The sequence below is a fragment of the Mandrillus leucophaeus genome, unplaced genomic scaffold, assembly GCF_000951045.1.
Source record: "Mandrillus leucophaeus isolate KB7577 unplaced genomic scaffold, Mleu.le_1.0 Scaffold15, whole genome shotgun sequence".
Taxonomy (NCBI): domain Eukaryota; kingdom Metazoa; phylum Chordata; class Mammalia; order Primates; family Cercopithecidae; genus Mandrillus; species Mandrillus leucophaeus.
In genome coordinates, this window is record NW_012101476.1 from 7,915,385 (window position 1) to 7,932,142 (window position 16,758).

Here is a 16,758-nt window from a genome sequence, read left to right on the forward strand (position 1 = left end):
GAAATACTAGCAGGATGATGTCAGTAGCTTTACAGAAAATATTCTTCACGGATGAATTAAGGTTTTTTCAAAGTAACCTGACAGCATAGTATGGAAAGCAACTGGGTTTTGGGTGTGGGCAGTCTTTAGATCAAATTCCGGCAGTTCTGTTCATTAGCTTTGTAATATTAGAATGTTAACGTTCTTGAATTGCGATGTTTTTAATGTCTAAATTGTCAAAATGTTTTTCTGCCGGGTTGGTGTGAGACCGACAGAAAATACATATAAAGCATCAGACATGAAGTCCAGCACATAGTAGGTGTTGAATAAATGGCAGTGAGTGGTCATGTCCGGAAATGGAGCCAAGAAGTTCAGCCTGGACTACTAAGAATCTGGCCTGAAGAATTTCAAAAAGGAGAATGGTTCTCCCTGATAACAAATAGTGATGAGTAAAACCTGACAAATTACATATGCCTCCCCCAAATATGTAAGTTTGGAATCAACTCGGTGGTTTTCTTCAGAGAAAAACTGTTTCATGTCTGCCTCCCACATTTAATTCTCCAACATCTTTCTGAAATTATTTCAGAATGAAATGAGGTAGCATACTTGAGGTTAAATTCAATAAAAAATATCTGAAGCATAAAAATACGATTCTAGATGTAACAGTAGTTTTTTCCCTCGAGTTTGTAGAGCCTGATAGTGTTTATGCTAAGCAGAATGACTACAGATAACTAACAACAGGTCTTATGATTAGACTTTTATTTTTGAAGCGTCATAAGCTATTTTTCTTTTTTTCGAACATAGACTTTACTTATTAGAGCAGTTTCTGTGGGTTTTGACAAATGTATAATGACATGTATCTGCCACTGTAGCATCACACAGAACCGCTTCACTGCCCTAGAAGTTTCCTGTGTTCTGCCTGTTCCCTGTCTCCCCCCAAATCTCTGCTGGCCACTGATCTTTTTACTGTCTCCCTAGTTTTGTCTCCATCGAAGGTCATATAGTTGGAGTCGTACAGTGTGTAGCTTTTTCAGATTGGCTTCTTTCACCTAGTAGAACATACACATGTCAGGTTCCTCCGTGGTGTTTTGGTTAGGTTTTTGTGGCTCGATAGCACACTTCATTTTGGCACTGAATAATATTCTATTGTCTGAATGCACCACAGTTTATACACTCACCTACTGAAGGATATCCTGGTTGCTTCCAGGGTTTGGAAATCATGAATAAAGCTGCTACAAACATCTGTGTGCAGGTGTTTTGTGGATAGACGTTTTCAACTTATCTGTGTAAAGACCACGGAGCACAATTGCTGGATCATATGCCAAGAGTCTTCTGAGAAACTACCCCCCTGTCTTCCAGGGTGACTGTACCATGTTGTATTCAAACAAGCAGTGAGTGAGAGTTCCTGTTGCTCCCCATCTCCACCAGCATTTGATGCTGTCAGTGTTCTGGATTTTGGCCCATCCTAATAGGTGTACGGTGGGATCTTATCGTTGCTTTAATTTGCATTTCTTTGATGAAGTATGATGTGGGGCATCTTTTCATATGCTTATTTGCTGCCTGTATATCTTCTTTGGTGAGATGTCTTTCAGGATTTTTGCCCACTATTTAATTGGGTGACTCATTTTCTTATTGTTGAATTTTAAGAGTTCTTTGTATATTTCAGTTAAGTGTTCTTTATCAACTGTGTCTTCTGCAAATATTTTCTCTCAAGTCAGTGGCTTGTCTTCTTATTTTGTTTTAAGCTATTCTTCTTTTAACAACTGACTTGAGGTCATATCAAATTGTTGGTTTTGTTGTCCTGAGAGACCAAAATCTGTTTTCTTCATTAGAATCTCATTAAATCTCATTTGCTGATTTTTCCTTTGTCTTCTGGCATCTACTTCTAACTGCCTCTCAGTTTCAGTTTTTCTGATATGATTGCATAAAATTCATTCAGCCAGCATTTATGGACTGCCTTCAGTAGGTAAGCCATTGTACTGGAGATACGAGTGAGAAGCAGATAGAGACCCAAGGTGTGTGTTATAGGAATTGACAATGTTCAATGATAATCAAATGAAATGATAGGCCAGTAAGAGAAACTTGATCATGTATAGCAGCTACTTGAAAATCTGCCCTGACTGCTGGGCCTGAGAAACTGTTCACTGATACCAGTATACACCTCAGTTCCTACTTGGGTAAGATGGAATCACAGGATTAGAATATGATCAGCCTTTTTTTTTTTTTTTTTTGAGACAGACTCTGTCACCCAGGCTGGAGTGCAGTGTTGCGATCTTGGCTCACTGCAACTTCCGCCTCCTGGGTTTAAGCGGTTCTCCTGCCTTAGCCTCCCGAGTAGCTGGGATTACAGGTCCATGCCACGGCACCCGCCTAAGTTTTGTATTTTTAGTAAAGACATGATTTCGCCATGTTGGTCAGGCTGGTGTCGAACTCCTGACCTCAGGTGATCTGCCTGCCTTGGCCTCCCAAAGTGCTGGGATTACAGGCATGAGCCACCGCGCCCAGCCAGAATATGATCAGCCTTGATTATAAGTTAGTCATTAGGTTGACTGCAGTGACCCTAGAAACGTTAATTAGATAACTGAATAATTATGCCACTTAAGGAAGCCATCCTGGAGCGTTTTTTTTTTTCTCTTCTGTAGTTATTTTAGGAATAGTTACCAAGAAGTAGACTCAGCCATTGTGAAAAAGTTAAGAAAAATAACACTAAGTTCTTATAGCATACAAGCATCTCTAGTACCTAGATAGCCAGGTAATTTTTACTTTGATTTTACTGGGCCTTTGGAGTCACTTATATCTCCTTCAGTTGGGATAAGACTAAAGAGAAGATGCCACTGGATGGTAGTAAGTGATCCTTTAAAGCTGCAGTTTCTTTTGATAGAACTCTATTACCATATATAAGTATATACCCCAAGATTTTCATTCTTACTTTTAAGACCACTGTGCACACATAAAATACTAAGAAGCTAAACTTAGTATCTGCAGGTAGAAGTTTTAAATTCAAGATTTTAACCGAGTAACAGAATTAGTGTTAAAATCTCACTTTTGAAGTTTCTGTTGAATATTAGCATTCTAATATTTAATATGTTTCTATTTTTGAAATAGGAAATGGAAAAGATGCAGTAGATTTTTCAAAAGTGTATCATAGGTGACCACTTCTTATAGAGGAAGAAGACTAAGAGGTAGTGCTATTTACCTCGTCAGCACTAAGGCTATCTTTACTTTTACTTATTTTTATGAAGAGATGGGAGTCTCACTATGTTGCCTAGGCTGGTCTTGAACACCTGGCCTCCAATGATGCTCCTGCCTTGGCCTCTGAAAGTGCTGGGATTATAGGCATCAGGCACCACGCCCAGCCAGTAATCTTTAGCTTCTAGAAACAATCACATTTCCTTAAGATTTTGCAATTAGGTTTGGAGATGCCCACTTGCTTTTTCGAGTACGGGTTGGATATGTGCAAAAAAAGAGTTTTGCCTCTAAAATGAAAAATGACTTTTATCAGATTACGGAAAGAAAGATTCATAAAAATGTGCCTTTAAAAAGCTTTTTTAAAGTGCAAATTCACCAATTTGGCTTTTGAGAATATGTTCATTTTAGGAATTGATTTTTTTTTTTTTTTTTTGAGACGGAGTCTCGCTCTGCCGCCCAGGCTGGAGTGCAATGGCCGGATCTCAGCTCACTGCAAGCTCCGCCTCCCGGGTTCACGCCATTCTCCTGCCTCAGCCTCCCAAGTAGCTGGGACTACAGGCGCCCGCCACCACGCCCGGCTAGTTTTTTGTATTTTTTAGTACAGACGGGGTTTCACCGTGTTAGCCAGGATGGTCTCGATCTCCTGACCTCATGATCCGCCCGTCTCGGCCTCCCAAAGTGCTGGGATTACAGGCTTGAGCCACCGCGCCCGGCCAGGAATTGATTTTTTAAGGAAAGTTGTAAACACAGCAAAGCACAGGATTACAGTGGTTCAGACTTGCATCTTAGCACCAAAATCCACTATACAAGAGCAGACAGCATAAAGTAACCCAGTTTCGCTTTAAATTGGTTGCTTATTTTATTCTGCCTTATAAATGTCATTGGCTTTTTGTTAGAATATAATTTACTACTTTATTTTGAAATAAAGTCTAATATAAGATTTAGCATGTAAGTGGTATTCCTCAGAAATGGTTTAAATGCAAATAAAGTAACAGTTCTACCAGGAGTACTAACAAAAATGCCGTGTTCAAGGTATATTAAATGTGTGTGAAACTTGATTCACAGACACACAGGGCTTCCAGAGAATTTGGAACTATGATTCAGAATTCACTTAGCAACATTCACAGTGTGTCTCATTAGCCATCTGAGGTAACATCCTGAGCGATTTTAAACATGTGCAGAATTTGGGAGCAACAAAAACTCCCAAGTGGGGCTGGGCATGGTGGCTCACACTGGTAATCCCAGCTACTTGGGAGGCTGAGGCAGGAGGATCACTTCAACCCAGGAGGTGGAGGTTGCAGTGAGCTGAGATTGCGCCACTGTGCTCCAGCCTGGGCAATAAAGTGAGATTCCATCTCAAGAAAAAAACACACACACACACACACACAGTAAAGAAATCACCTTCCCTTGTGTGGGTGGGCCTCATCTAATCAGTCAAAGGTCTGAATAGAACGAAAATGCTGACCTCCCCAAGTCAGAGGGGATTCTCTAGTGTACGGCCTTTGGACTTCATCTGCAGCATCGGCTCTTCCTGCCTGATGGCTTTTGGACTGGAACACTGGCTCCTCCCTGGGTCTCCTGTACCATCAGCCTACTCTGTAGATTTTGGATTTACAAGCCTCCATAATCACATGAGCCAATCCTTATTGTAAATCTCCTGTGGGTTCTGTTTTTCTGGAGAACCATGGCTAATTCAGACCTCATACACTCACAAGGGTCCCAGGGACCAACACTATGAAGAGAATCTTGGACAAAAATACTGGGTTATCACAGGCACCATAGCAAGGCTATCCCTACAGAAGGTAGCAGGGCTTTAGTATAAATCTCTACAAAGCACCTAAGATCAAGTAAACCCCGTTCATATTCTATGCTCACCATCTAACCCTCTCATAATCATACCTCCCATGCAACTAGTAGTGTAAAGATGGATGCAATCTGCAAGGTTGGGGACCTGAGACTCAACAACAATGAAATGATCAGCTGGGTGTGGTGGCTCATATCTGTAATCCCAGCACTTTGGAAGGTTGAGGCGGGAGAATCACTTGAGCCCAGGAGTTTGAGACCAGCCTGGGGACCATAGTGAGACCTCGTCTCTGTGAAAAAATAAAAATGAGCCAGGCATGGTGACATGCACCTGTAGTCCCAGCTACTAGGGAGGTTGAAGTGGGAGGATTGCTTGTGCCCAGGCTGAGGCTGCAGTGAGCTATGATCACGCCACTGCACTCCAACCTGGGCAACAGAGCGAGACCCTGTCTCAAAGGAAAAAGAAAAGATTAATAAATGATCACAGTAAACACCACATTTAAGGCTCTGTCCAGATGCTGGCTTGTCTCAGCACCACCTTGATTCACACACTTTGGCGTCTAAAAATGCAACAAAATCCTAAAAGCTCATTTGTAAGATGTTTATTTTCTTCAGGTGTATTTACAGGCTTTATAAAACACCCTGATATCTGATTCATTTTCATTAACCACCCTGATATCTGGTTCATTTTAATTATTCAAACCAAAGAATATCTGCAAAAGTGACAGGGGAAAGATGTGTATTAATATATATAATTTCCCAAACTATAAACCCTTAAGGCCGTTTGAGAAAGCTGTAGAGCTGAGGCACGAAGTAATCCTTGTAATGCCCGTCAATGAATCCTTTTCCACTGTTGTGCACAAACCAGCAGGTAACATCCGTTCCAAACACTAGATCCGTTCTGTAGTCTTTCTGTAAGCCCCTGCAAGGAAGCAAGGCATGTGGTTAGCGGGAGGCCGAGGGATGGCTGGCCGGGCACCCCTAGACACAAGACCCCGTCTTTTCCTTGCTGTTCGTGGTGTTCTGTTACCACATCTGCCGCCCCCCCACCTATCGCTGCTCCCCAAGTCATGTGAAACACCCAAGTCTGGGGCTTGGTGTTGGAAGGACAGAGAATCAGCGGAGTGTCCTTAGAGAACTCAAAGAACCCTTAGAGTTGACCCATATGGGCTTTTCCAGCAAGGGAAACAGTAGCCAATGGAAAGAAGGCAGGAACAAGACTCCACGGCGTTGAGGCTGACCTCACCGGTCACTTAAAGAATGAGTCGGTGGCCAGGCACGGTGGCTCATGCCTGTCATCCCAGCGCTTTGGGAGGCCAAGGCAGGCGGATCATTTGAGGCCAGGAGTTCAAGACGAGCCCGGCCAACATGGAGAAACCCTGTCTCTACTAAAAATATTTTTTAAAAAAATTAGCTGGGCGTATGCCTGTAGTCCCAATTACTCGAGAGACTGAGGCACGAGAATCGCTTGAACCCAGGAGGCGGGGGTTGCAGTGAGCCAAGGTTGCACCACTGCACTGCAGCCTGGGCGACAGAGCAAGACTCTGTCATCAATAAAAAAGAATGCATTGGTGGCACCTCTTAACTGCACTTTCTGTGTGTATAAGGCTGATACCTGCTGTTTCTGAGCAGATTCATGTCCTCCACTTGAAGGGCAAAGTAGCCAACAATTTGTAAAGGATCTGGCACATTGCGTGAATGAGGCTTAAAAGTGTATCACCGCGCCCAGTTCAGCAGACAGCTCAGTTTCAGTTATGAACCACGAGGTGCTTGCAGTGGATGAAATGGAGGCCCAGCATTTACTTTTTGTCGTTATAATAAACGCATGTGTGTGTATATATATGTATTTATTTATATATGTATATATATTTATGTACATATATATCTATGTATAAATATATAAAATATTTATAAATATATAAATATACATATATTTATATATGTATATAATAGAATATAAATATATAAATATAAACATAAAAATATAGACTGCACCACTGCACTCTAGCCTGACTCCATCTCTCTCTATATATATATAAAGTAAATGCATATATAGATATATAAATATCTGTGTGTGTGTGTGTGTGTGTGTGTGTGTGTGTATATATATATAGAGAGAGAGAGAGAGAGAGAGATGGAGTCAGGCTGGAGTACAGTGGTGCTATCTCCACCCACTGCAACCTCCACCTCCCAGGTTCAAGCGATTCTCCTCCTTCAGCCTCCCGAGTAGCTGGGATTACAGGCACCTGCCACCACACCCAGCTAATTTTTGTATTTTTAGTAGAGATGGGGGGGTTTCAACATGTTGGCAAGATGGTCTTGAACTCCTGACCTCAGGTGATCCACCTGCCTTGGCCTCCCAAAGTGCGCCCTACCTATTTATATATTATGTTTTTATTTATGAGACAGGTCTCACTCTGTTACCCAGGCTGGAGTGCAGCGGTACAATCATAACTCACTTCAGCCTCAAACTCCTGGGCTCAATGGATCCTCCCACCTCAGCCTCCTGAGTAGCTGAGGCTATAGGCAGAATCTACCATACCTGGCTAATTATTTTTATTTTTGTAGAGATGGAGTCTTACTATGTTGCCCAGGCCGGTCTTGAACTCCTAGTCTCAAGTGATCCTCCCACATTGGCTTCTCAAAGCATTGGGGTTACAGGCATGAGCCACCATGCCTGGCAGTAAACACTCTTTTACCAACTTCAGATAGCTTAATATTAGCATTATTAATTTGTGCTCACAATTGCTTCTGTGACACACGCTCACTGATTCCCATCAGTACCTTGTTCCTCCCATAACCTGATACTAATTGAATGGTGTATTCACCAAGAATCCATTGTTTCAGTTCACAAATCTACTTTCGTGGCAATACTTCCGAATACAATTTTATGGTTATCATTGTAATGTTATGGTTTAATTATGTCAAAGCCAATGACATTTGTTTTGCATGAAGAATCCTTTCTAACAAAGCGAAGTTGACTGCTTTGTAAAAACTCTAAAAAGGGGTAAACGGCTTTAAAACGGTACCAAATTTGGCATGGGTGAGACAACTGTAAAGGACTGGGAAAAAATATCAAGATTTGTAAGATTTTTACACTCAGAATGTCTTACGAGCTTCTAAGTTCTCACTTTAGATGAAGCATATGGGGGTGGTTTGTATAAGAAAAGCTACACAAAAAAAAAGCAGTCAGAGATCCATGTGTAAAAGGAAAGCTCTAGCCTGATGTAAAAATCTATATTCGTTCTGCAGTACTATGGTAATAGGTGTTTTTATGATTCTCTCCTTTGATCCACGTGTCCAGTTATCCAAGTTGTGAAGCTCTCATGAGGGCTTCTAAAGTATGAAGATGAGAACAACAGGTTAGTTAATCTTGGCATCGCATGACCCTAGATACCCCGTCATTATTTGCATTTAAGGTGGGATATCAGAAGTGCCCTTACGCGAATGCTGTGTGTGTCTATTCCTGATGAATTGCTTAGTGTGATGTAGGTAGTGCTTACAACACTTCTTCTTGCTCCTCTATTTTGCTGTGTGGGTCTAATTCTAACACGAGCCCTCTTCGTCACTGACCTTACACCCGAGGCCTACCTGGTGACAATGAGCTTCTGCCCCTTCACTTCCATGCTGGCCTCTGGTTTCTCAGGGTCCTTTCCCGGTCTCTCATTGAAGATGTGTATCTTTGGTTCCTGCATGAACTGGCCTGGCGAAACAGAATCAGACATTGATTTACATGGAATCATAGTCAAATAAAAAGACAGGCTTGTTACTGGCTCCATGCTACATTTTGGTCCTCCCTCTGGGATTTCTAGGGTGGAAAGACAAGCTGAGAGGAAAAAAGAGTGGTGATGGGAGGGAGGGTCCTTCCTGGGAGCACATTTGTGCTGCTCACGATCTTTTTTTATTTTTATTTTTTTTCATTTGAGGAAGGATCTCCCTCTGTCACCCAGGCTGGAGTGCAGCGGCACGATCTCAGCTCACTGCAAGCTCCGCCTGCCGGGTTTATGCCATTCTCCTGCCTCAGCCTCCCGAGTAGCTGGGACTACAGGTGCCCGTCACCACACCTGGCTAATTTTTTTTTGTATTTTTAGTAGAGACGGGGTTTCACCGTGTTAGCCAGGATGGTCTCGATCTCCTGACCTCGTGATCTGCCCGTCTCGGCCTCCCAAAGTGCTGGGATTACAGGCTTGAGCCACCACTCCCAGCCCTTTTTTTTTTTTTTTTAAATTGAAGAGATGAGGCCGGGTGCGGTGGCTCACACCTGTAATCCTAGCACTCTGGAGGCCGAGCCGGGCAGATCACCTGAGGTTGGGAGTTCCAGACCAGCCTGACCAACACGGAGAAACCCTATCTCTACCAAAAATACAAAATTAGCCGGGCATGGTGGTGCAGGCCTGTAATCCCAGCTACTCGGGAGGCTGAGGGAAGAGAATCGCGTGAACTGTGGAGGTGGAGGTTGCGATGAGCTGAGATTGTGCCATTGCACTTCAGCCTGGGCAACAAGAGCGAAACTCCATCTCATAAATAAATACATAAATAAATAAATAAATTTAAGAGATGGAGTGTCCCTTTATCAGCCAGGCTGGAGCACAGTGGCACAGTCACAGCTCACTGCAGCCTCTAATTCCTGGACTCGGGCAATCCCACCGCAGCTTCCTGAGTAGCTGGGACTCCAGGCAGGATCCACCACATCCTGCTAATTATTTTTATTTCCTACTTTTTTGATAGCAATGGGGTGCCCAGGCTGGTCTTGAACTCCACAAGCAATCCACCTGCCCAGGCCTCCTAAAGTGCTGGGATTACATGAGCCACCGTGCCCGGAGCTCATGGTCATTTTATACATGAGGTTGGTCTAGTGGATTGTAAGTAAATCGAGCACCCTGATGGCAGGAAAGTGAGGTGAGCACCTGAGAGCATAGCTCAGATCACAGGCACAAGATTTGTTTGTGATGTCACAGGCTTTACATTTGAGCCCTTCTTAAAATACTAGGGACAGTTGTCCAGGGTGTTCTGCGTGTTATCACAGACCTCCTAAATGGGTTCACCTCGCTTCAGTTAGAAAAAGATCTTTAACGTAAAACTTGAAATGTATCTGTCCCTTCTCTTAACTTGCCCAGTTTGTGATGCTGAAATCCCGGCCCTGGACAGCCTTGTCTAGAACAGCAAAAGGCTGTCACATTCCCGAGTGACCCCACGCTGCTATGTTGGTCCTCTGTGCTCTTGAGTCCACACCTGCCATGTCCTCAGCTTGTAACCACTGTCAGCCAAAGCTGCTAAAGAGTTAGAGTGGCCCCGCCCTCGTCAGATGGTCCATAGACACTTTACCTATTAGTCCGTGGGCATTAGGTGAAAACTTGTTTGTAGGGGGGACGTAGATTCCCAGAAAGTCAACATTGATGGGATGCTTCTTCCAAACACGATGAAGTAAAACAGAAAAGGACATCTCTTTGTCCAGGGTGATAGTTACCACTTTTGCTTTCTTCACTGAGATCTGCACCCTGGTGTGAAAGTCCAAGTGGAATTAAACCATTTCAGTACTGACCTTTTTAGAAAGTCATTCTTCTCACCCCTAATATGAACTCTTCACTCCTCCCAGACAATTCGGCTAGTTATCTAAGCGCTTGCAACAGTTTATAGATAAATGATTAATGAACGGATACTCATTGGGAAGCTTCTATGCAGAGGACACAATCATGGCATTTGGAGCGCACTCTGCGATCGAGTCGGGTATAGATTTCAGCTGGTGGATTCGTTCGCTGACCAGCACATACACAGTGAGTGCTTACTGACGCCAGGCACTAGATTAGGTCCTGGGACCCATGGTGGCCAAAAGCACCGTGCCCACTGCCAGGAACAGAGGAGGGAGTGAGAACAATTTTTCTGAACCTCAACTTCCTTATATTTAAAACGATGATTTTTTCTTTTTAATGTTGATGTCACTGATGCCTGGGTTTAGTTATGCAGTCATGTGTCACGGACAGGCCTGAGTTCAGATGAAATCATACTTGCCTCTGATTCATGACTTGAGCCGTGTCGGACCAGGACAAGGCAAATGTGCTAGAACCACCACTCAGGGTGATGGCCTCAGTGCTGATTTCTATTTTTACGTCTTCACTTTGGAAATAAAATCCCAGTTTTCCAAAATAGGTGCTTAGTTTTCCATTGTTGGGCTTCTTGGCACCAACAAGCTGACCATTGATTACAATTCCTACAGGAAAGAAAAAAATGAGTTTTTCTCTTGTGTGCCCTTTATTTTGCATGTGTGGGTACTATAGTTCAAATTTATAAAACTTGGCAATATAGGAAAGTTATAATTTTGCTTCAAGATTTACATAACATTTTCTTCTTTGTGCTTCTCATTGTATAACATATATTTTAATATAACAGTTATAAAATTTAATAAAATTTAATTTAATTTTATATCAGTTATAAAATTTAATTGTCAGTGTATAAAATGTAATTTAAATAATTTACTATCATATAGTGTTTAAATGAATTTTTGTGTGTGTGTGACGGAGTCTCGCTCTGTCACTAAGGCTGGAGTGCAGTGGCACGATCTCGGCTCACTGCAACCTCTACCTCCCGGGTTCAAGCGATTCTCCTGCCTCAGCCTCCTGAGTAGCTGGGATTACAGGTGTGTGCCACCATGCCCGGCTAATTTTTTTTTTTTGTATTTTTAGTAGTCGGGGAGTTTTATCATGTTGGCCAGGCTGGTCTCGAACTCCTAATCTCAGGTGAACCACCCGCCTCAGCCTCCCAAAGTGCTGAGATTGCAGGTGTGAGCCACCACGCCTGGCTCGTATTTAAATTAATTATATCACAACAAGATCTGCTAGTTCATACTCAGAGAGAGGGTATATATTTTGAGCTATGATGGTTCAAAATAGTTAAGAATATATTTATAATTTAATTTCTCACTAATATCACTGAAATATATAGCACTTCTATTAAGGTGAGAAAGAAAGAAATCCAAGGCAGTGACAGGAAAGCATGACAGTGACCTAATTGTCTAAAGCAAATATAATTTATTTTTATTTTACCTGATTCTGGGTCAGAAACCAGGTTGAGGATTTTTCCAGGTTCCGAGTCAATATTGAAACAAATGTTCTTCTGGCTTTTTGGTAGATAAATGATGAAATGTGGGTCATTTTCAACTGGAAAATATACAAAGAAAACGTAAACAAAATCATTAAAAGGAAGATGATTTTGAGCACTATATCATTCCTGAACATCTTTAATTTAATCGGAACAAATATTTATTGTGCTTCTCCTTTATGCTCGGTACTCCCCCAGGCCTCGGAGAGCCAGTGGTTCATACTCCATTGTCCCTCTGTCATGGAGCACTTCCTCACAAATGTGAAGTGACTTGACCCTCATTTTAGGAAAGTTGTTGGTGGCAGTATGAATAAAAGCTTGCAGAGGAGTTACGGGAAGTTCGTGCAGTAGCTAAACCTGTCACTCAGGCCAGAAATGTTCAGTTCACACCTCCAGGTTCATGCTCTGCAGTCCACAAATACGTGGTTAGTTGATTTTTATTGGAGCCGGACACTACAGGGCATTGTAAAAACACAGAACAGGCCAGGTGCGGTGGCTCATGCCTGTAATCCCAGCACTTTGGGAGGCCGAGGTGGGTGAATCACGAGGTCAGGCATTCAAGACCAGCCTGGCCAGCATAGTGAAACCCCATCTCTACTAAAAATACAAAAAATTAGCCGGGTATGGTGGTGGGCACCTGCAATCCCAGCTACTCGGGAGGCTGAGGCAGGAGAATTGCTTGAACCTGGGAGGCAGACGTTGCAGTGAGCCAAGATGGCGCCACTGCACTCCAAGCCGGGCGACAGTGCAAGACTCTGTCTCAAAAATAAATAAATAAATAATAAAATAAAATTAAAAACACACACAACAAAGGCTCTTTTAAAAATAATCTTGGCCAGGCCTGGTGGCTCACTCCTGTAATCCCAGCACTTTGAGATGCCCAGGTGAATGGATCACCTGAGGTCGGGAGTTCGAGACCAACCTGACCAACATGGAGAACTCCCATCGCTACTAAAAAATTAAAAAAAAAAAAATTGGCCAGGTGTAGTGGCGGGCGCCTGTAATCCCAGCTAGTCGGGAGCTGAGGCAGGAGAATTGCTTGAACCCGGGAGGCGGAGGTTGCAGTGAGCCGAGATTGAGTCATTGCACTCTAGCCTGGGCAACAAGAGCGAAACTCCGTCTCAAAAATAAAAATGAAAAGAAACCCTTAAACAATCATTATATTATGATATCCTCTTTCTTCCTCTACACAAATATGGTAGTTTGAAATATTCTGTTTGAAGAAAATTGCTTTTATTAAAGACAACGATTGGTTTTGCCATTTAATTAACTCAAATCCCACCAATCAGACCTTCTGATAAGCAATAGTGAATCAGTGCTGCCATACTGACTTGACAGAATTTAAGACAACAGAAATGAAGCATCATGGTTAAATGGGTCAGTCCAGCCTGAAATTTTGATCAGGCTGAAAGTAGATCGAGGACCTCCATGACTAATGTTACAGATTCCTAGCACCTGAGGTTTATGGGCAGAACACTGGTCAGTGATAACTGAGCTGCAACTAGGAAAGAGAAGCTTGCATCCACCCTGCAGGGAGGGTATTATCATCCCCGTTTTAGAGGTGGACTGCTTGAGCCCTAGAGGGGTTTCAGTGTATGACCAAGGTCATGGGGCAGATGTATCTCCAGGACTGTCTGACTTTGAAGTCCTCATCCTTTGTACTGCATCCTACAACAGAGATGAGAAACTTGGAAGAAGCACTACAGTCTTAACTGGAAAGAATATTTAAAGGTAAATTAACTTGGTCTCAACAATTTTCTCCAAAAGCTTTATTTCGCAAAGCCACAGTTTAAGCAGCTCACTCCCTGGGCATCACGGTAGTGTCTGGCTCTCAGAAACCGCTGGTTGGAAAGGTACAGTAAAAGCAACTGCTCCTCCAGCGTGGTCAGCTTCCACACGGATTCCTCACTCGTGCGTGGCAGCGGACATTTGCCACTGTTAACTGAGATTTCTGCATGGTCCCTTCTGGGACTCCCACCCCCACAGAGCTGGGGTAGGAGAGGGGAGTGTTGTACAAAGCACTACCAGCAATGGAGGGTGAAGGAGCAAGTTACTTGTGGCCTAGAAATCATTTTAGAGATAAGCCCTACGGGTGAGATGAAGTGACTATTTTATCATCCTATTTTATGTTATAGTATTTTATTTTGAGACAGAGTCTTGCTCTGTCACCCAGGCTGGAGTGCAGTGGCACGATCTCAGCTCACGACAACCTCCACCTCCCAGGTGCAAGCAATTCTCCTGCCTCAGCCTCCCGAGTAGCTGGGATTACAGGCACCTGCCACCATGCCCAGATAATTTTTGTATTTTTAGTACAGACAGGGTTGGCCAGGCTGGATTCGAACTCTGACCTCAAGTGATCTACTCTCCTCAGCCTCCCGAAGTGCTGGGATTACAGGCGTGCCACCATGCCAGGTCTCTATTTTATTTTTTGAGACAGGGTCTCCCTCCCTCTGTCACCCAGGCTGGAATGTAGTGGTGAAATAATAGCTCACTGCAATGTGTTGCACTTCTGGGCTCAGGCAATCCTCCCACCTCAACCTCTTGAGTAGCTGGGACTACAGGTGCACCACTATGCCTGGCTAATTTTTTGAAAAGGGTTTTTTTTTTTTTTTGCTGGTCTCAAACTCCTGGCCTCAAGCAATCCTCTCCCACCTGAGCCTCCAAAAGTGCTGGTATTACAGGTGTGAGCCATGTACCTTGCCTGAAATAACATTAAATGTCCATTCAAAGTCCTTGCTAAGCTTTCTCTGCTACAACATGATATTTGGTATGTGCTAGGCATACAACCTTGAGAACCAGCTTTGAGGCTTTCTTGATGGAAAGGTCTATATTCCAGGCAGTCAAGAAAGCTGCACAGTTCTAGGACCAGCAGGAACCACCCTTCTAAATTTCAAACACTCAAGTCAAGCTGGGACTTTGCAGCTTCCGATGTGCTCTGTCTCTGAGTGTTGAAATTTACTTTTTTTCTAATAAAAAGAAAAGTAAGGAAAGAAAAGCTGCACACAGGTTTTCTAGATGAACTAGCTAATTGCCAGCAGCTGTGATCTCTGTGGGTGAAGGCTGCAATGCAAGGAGCTGGAAACAGGAGAGGAGACACTGTCCCTCCCATTTCCCCGGGGCAGCTCCCCTCTCACATGCTGTGGGAGAAGATGCCAGAGAGGTTGTCAATAGAAAGGCAAAGAAATTGACAATGGAAGGCAAAGAAATCTGCGATTACACAAGGAAGCCACAGCCACCAAAACTCTCACAAAGAAATACATTTTCCTGGCTTTTAGATGACCACAGCTACTACCCAAACCTCCCACTGAAACTGTTTGCAGAAAGGTTTCTTTAAAGACTGAACACAACTAGGATTCTGTAAATACATGATTTAAAACAAACAAAATAAGGTGTATTTCTATAGAAAAACACGTCATCTGCCTGCCTTGGCCTCCCAAAGTGCTGGGATTACAGGCATGAGCCACCGCACCCGTCCTCATTCACACAATGCTTCCCAGGATTATGGTCGGCTGAGTTCTGGGACACACAAGCAGTGGAGAAGCTTTACCTCTCATCACATGTGGGGGTGGCGTGGACTCCAGCACCTGAGCTCCTTGTGCCAGCATGGAGATCACGGGCGTTGGTGAAGGATTGGCCCAAGACGGGATGGAATCTGGAGACACTTTGCTGCCGTAATACAGGGCCCCTGGGTAGAAAAACCTGCATCTGTTAGTTTCTAGGTTTACGTTTCCACGGAAATTGCTCACCATATCAAGAATCTGTTTTATGCACCCCCAGATGTTGTCAGCTTAGGTTTTTCTCCTCTATTTTTATGCCAGAGTTCTCTCTTGTCAGGCTCCCTCTGGCATGTTGCTGAGGGAGGAGGCCAGTGATAACGGTTCTTTCTGGAGTCTGGAACCTGAGCAAGGGTGGCCGTGGGAGGAACCACTTTATAGGGCTGGGGAAGGGCCCGGTGACTCCAGTGCAGGCTGGGGAGCTAAGTCTGGGAGAAGGCCCAGGTTACCGCGGCATCTTCCTGGCTCCATCCCCATTCACTCACAAACAAGCCGAGCAGGTTAGTTTCCCAGAGAGGTTTCCTTCCTGGTGAGAGAGATTTCGCATGACAACAAAAAGCACTTTTTGCTTTCCGATAGCCAGGCTAGCTCTCTGTGAGAAAGCCATACCTAGAAACTAATCCAGGGTTCATTTGTCCCTAGACCTATTTAGCTGTGAGTCTACAGGTTGTTGTCATGGGAACATTACAAGTCAGAGTTCCCCGAACCACGGACCAGTGCAGTAAACTTGGTGTCATGCTTGAACGAAATTTAAAATGCACAAAATCCTTCCATTGTGTGCAAAGCATTCTTAAGGATATATTTCACAGAAATCCAAATACCGCATGTTCTCACTTACCTTGGGAACTACATTGAAAAGTCAATACTGGGTACTACACGGACTAACGATGGAAAGAATAGACACTGGGGACTTCTAGAGGGGAGAGGGAGGGAAAGGGGAGGTCGGGGGGGGGAGAGTTGAAAAACTACTGAGTACCATGGTCGCTACCTGGGTGACATGATCATTTGTACCCCAAGCCTCAGTAACATGCAATATATCAATGTAACTTGCACATTTAACCCCTGAATCTAATATATATCATATATTATAGGTAGTATATAATTATACATAATATATAATATATTACATATATTATAT

At 43.4% G+C, this 16,758-nt stretch overlaps 1 protein-coding gene across 1 annotated transcript in view; it reads right to left on the reverse strand.

The window, feature by feature from the left end:
• Positions 1 to 5,558: 5,558 nt before the first annotated feature.
• The window catches only part of ITIH2 (inter-alpha-trypsin inhibitor heavy chain 2), a 57,069-nt gene continuing 45,869 nt past the window's right edge, over positions 5,559 to 16,758 (reverse strand). The window contains exons 16-21 of the mRNA XM_011974949.1: positions 15,614 to 15,751; positions 12,012 to 12,125; positions 10,981 to 11,179; positions 10,297 to 10,469; positions 8,563 to 8,674; positions 5,559 to 5,893 (exon numbers count right to left, since the gene is read on the reverse strand). Coding sequence (XP_011830339.1) covers positions 5,746 to 5,893; positions 8,563 to 8,674; positions 10,297 to 10,469; positions 10,981 to 11,179; positions 12,012 to 12,125; positions 15,614 to 15,751 — 884 coding nt within the window. The 3' untranslated portion in view covers positions 5,559 to 5,745. The remainder of the gene's footprint in view (positions 5,894 to 8,562; positions 8,675 to 10,296; positions 10,470 to 10,980; positions 11,180 to 12,011; positions 12,126 to 15,613; positions 15,752 to 16,758) is intronic.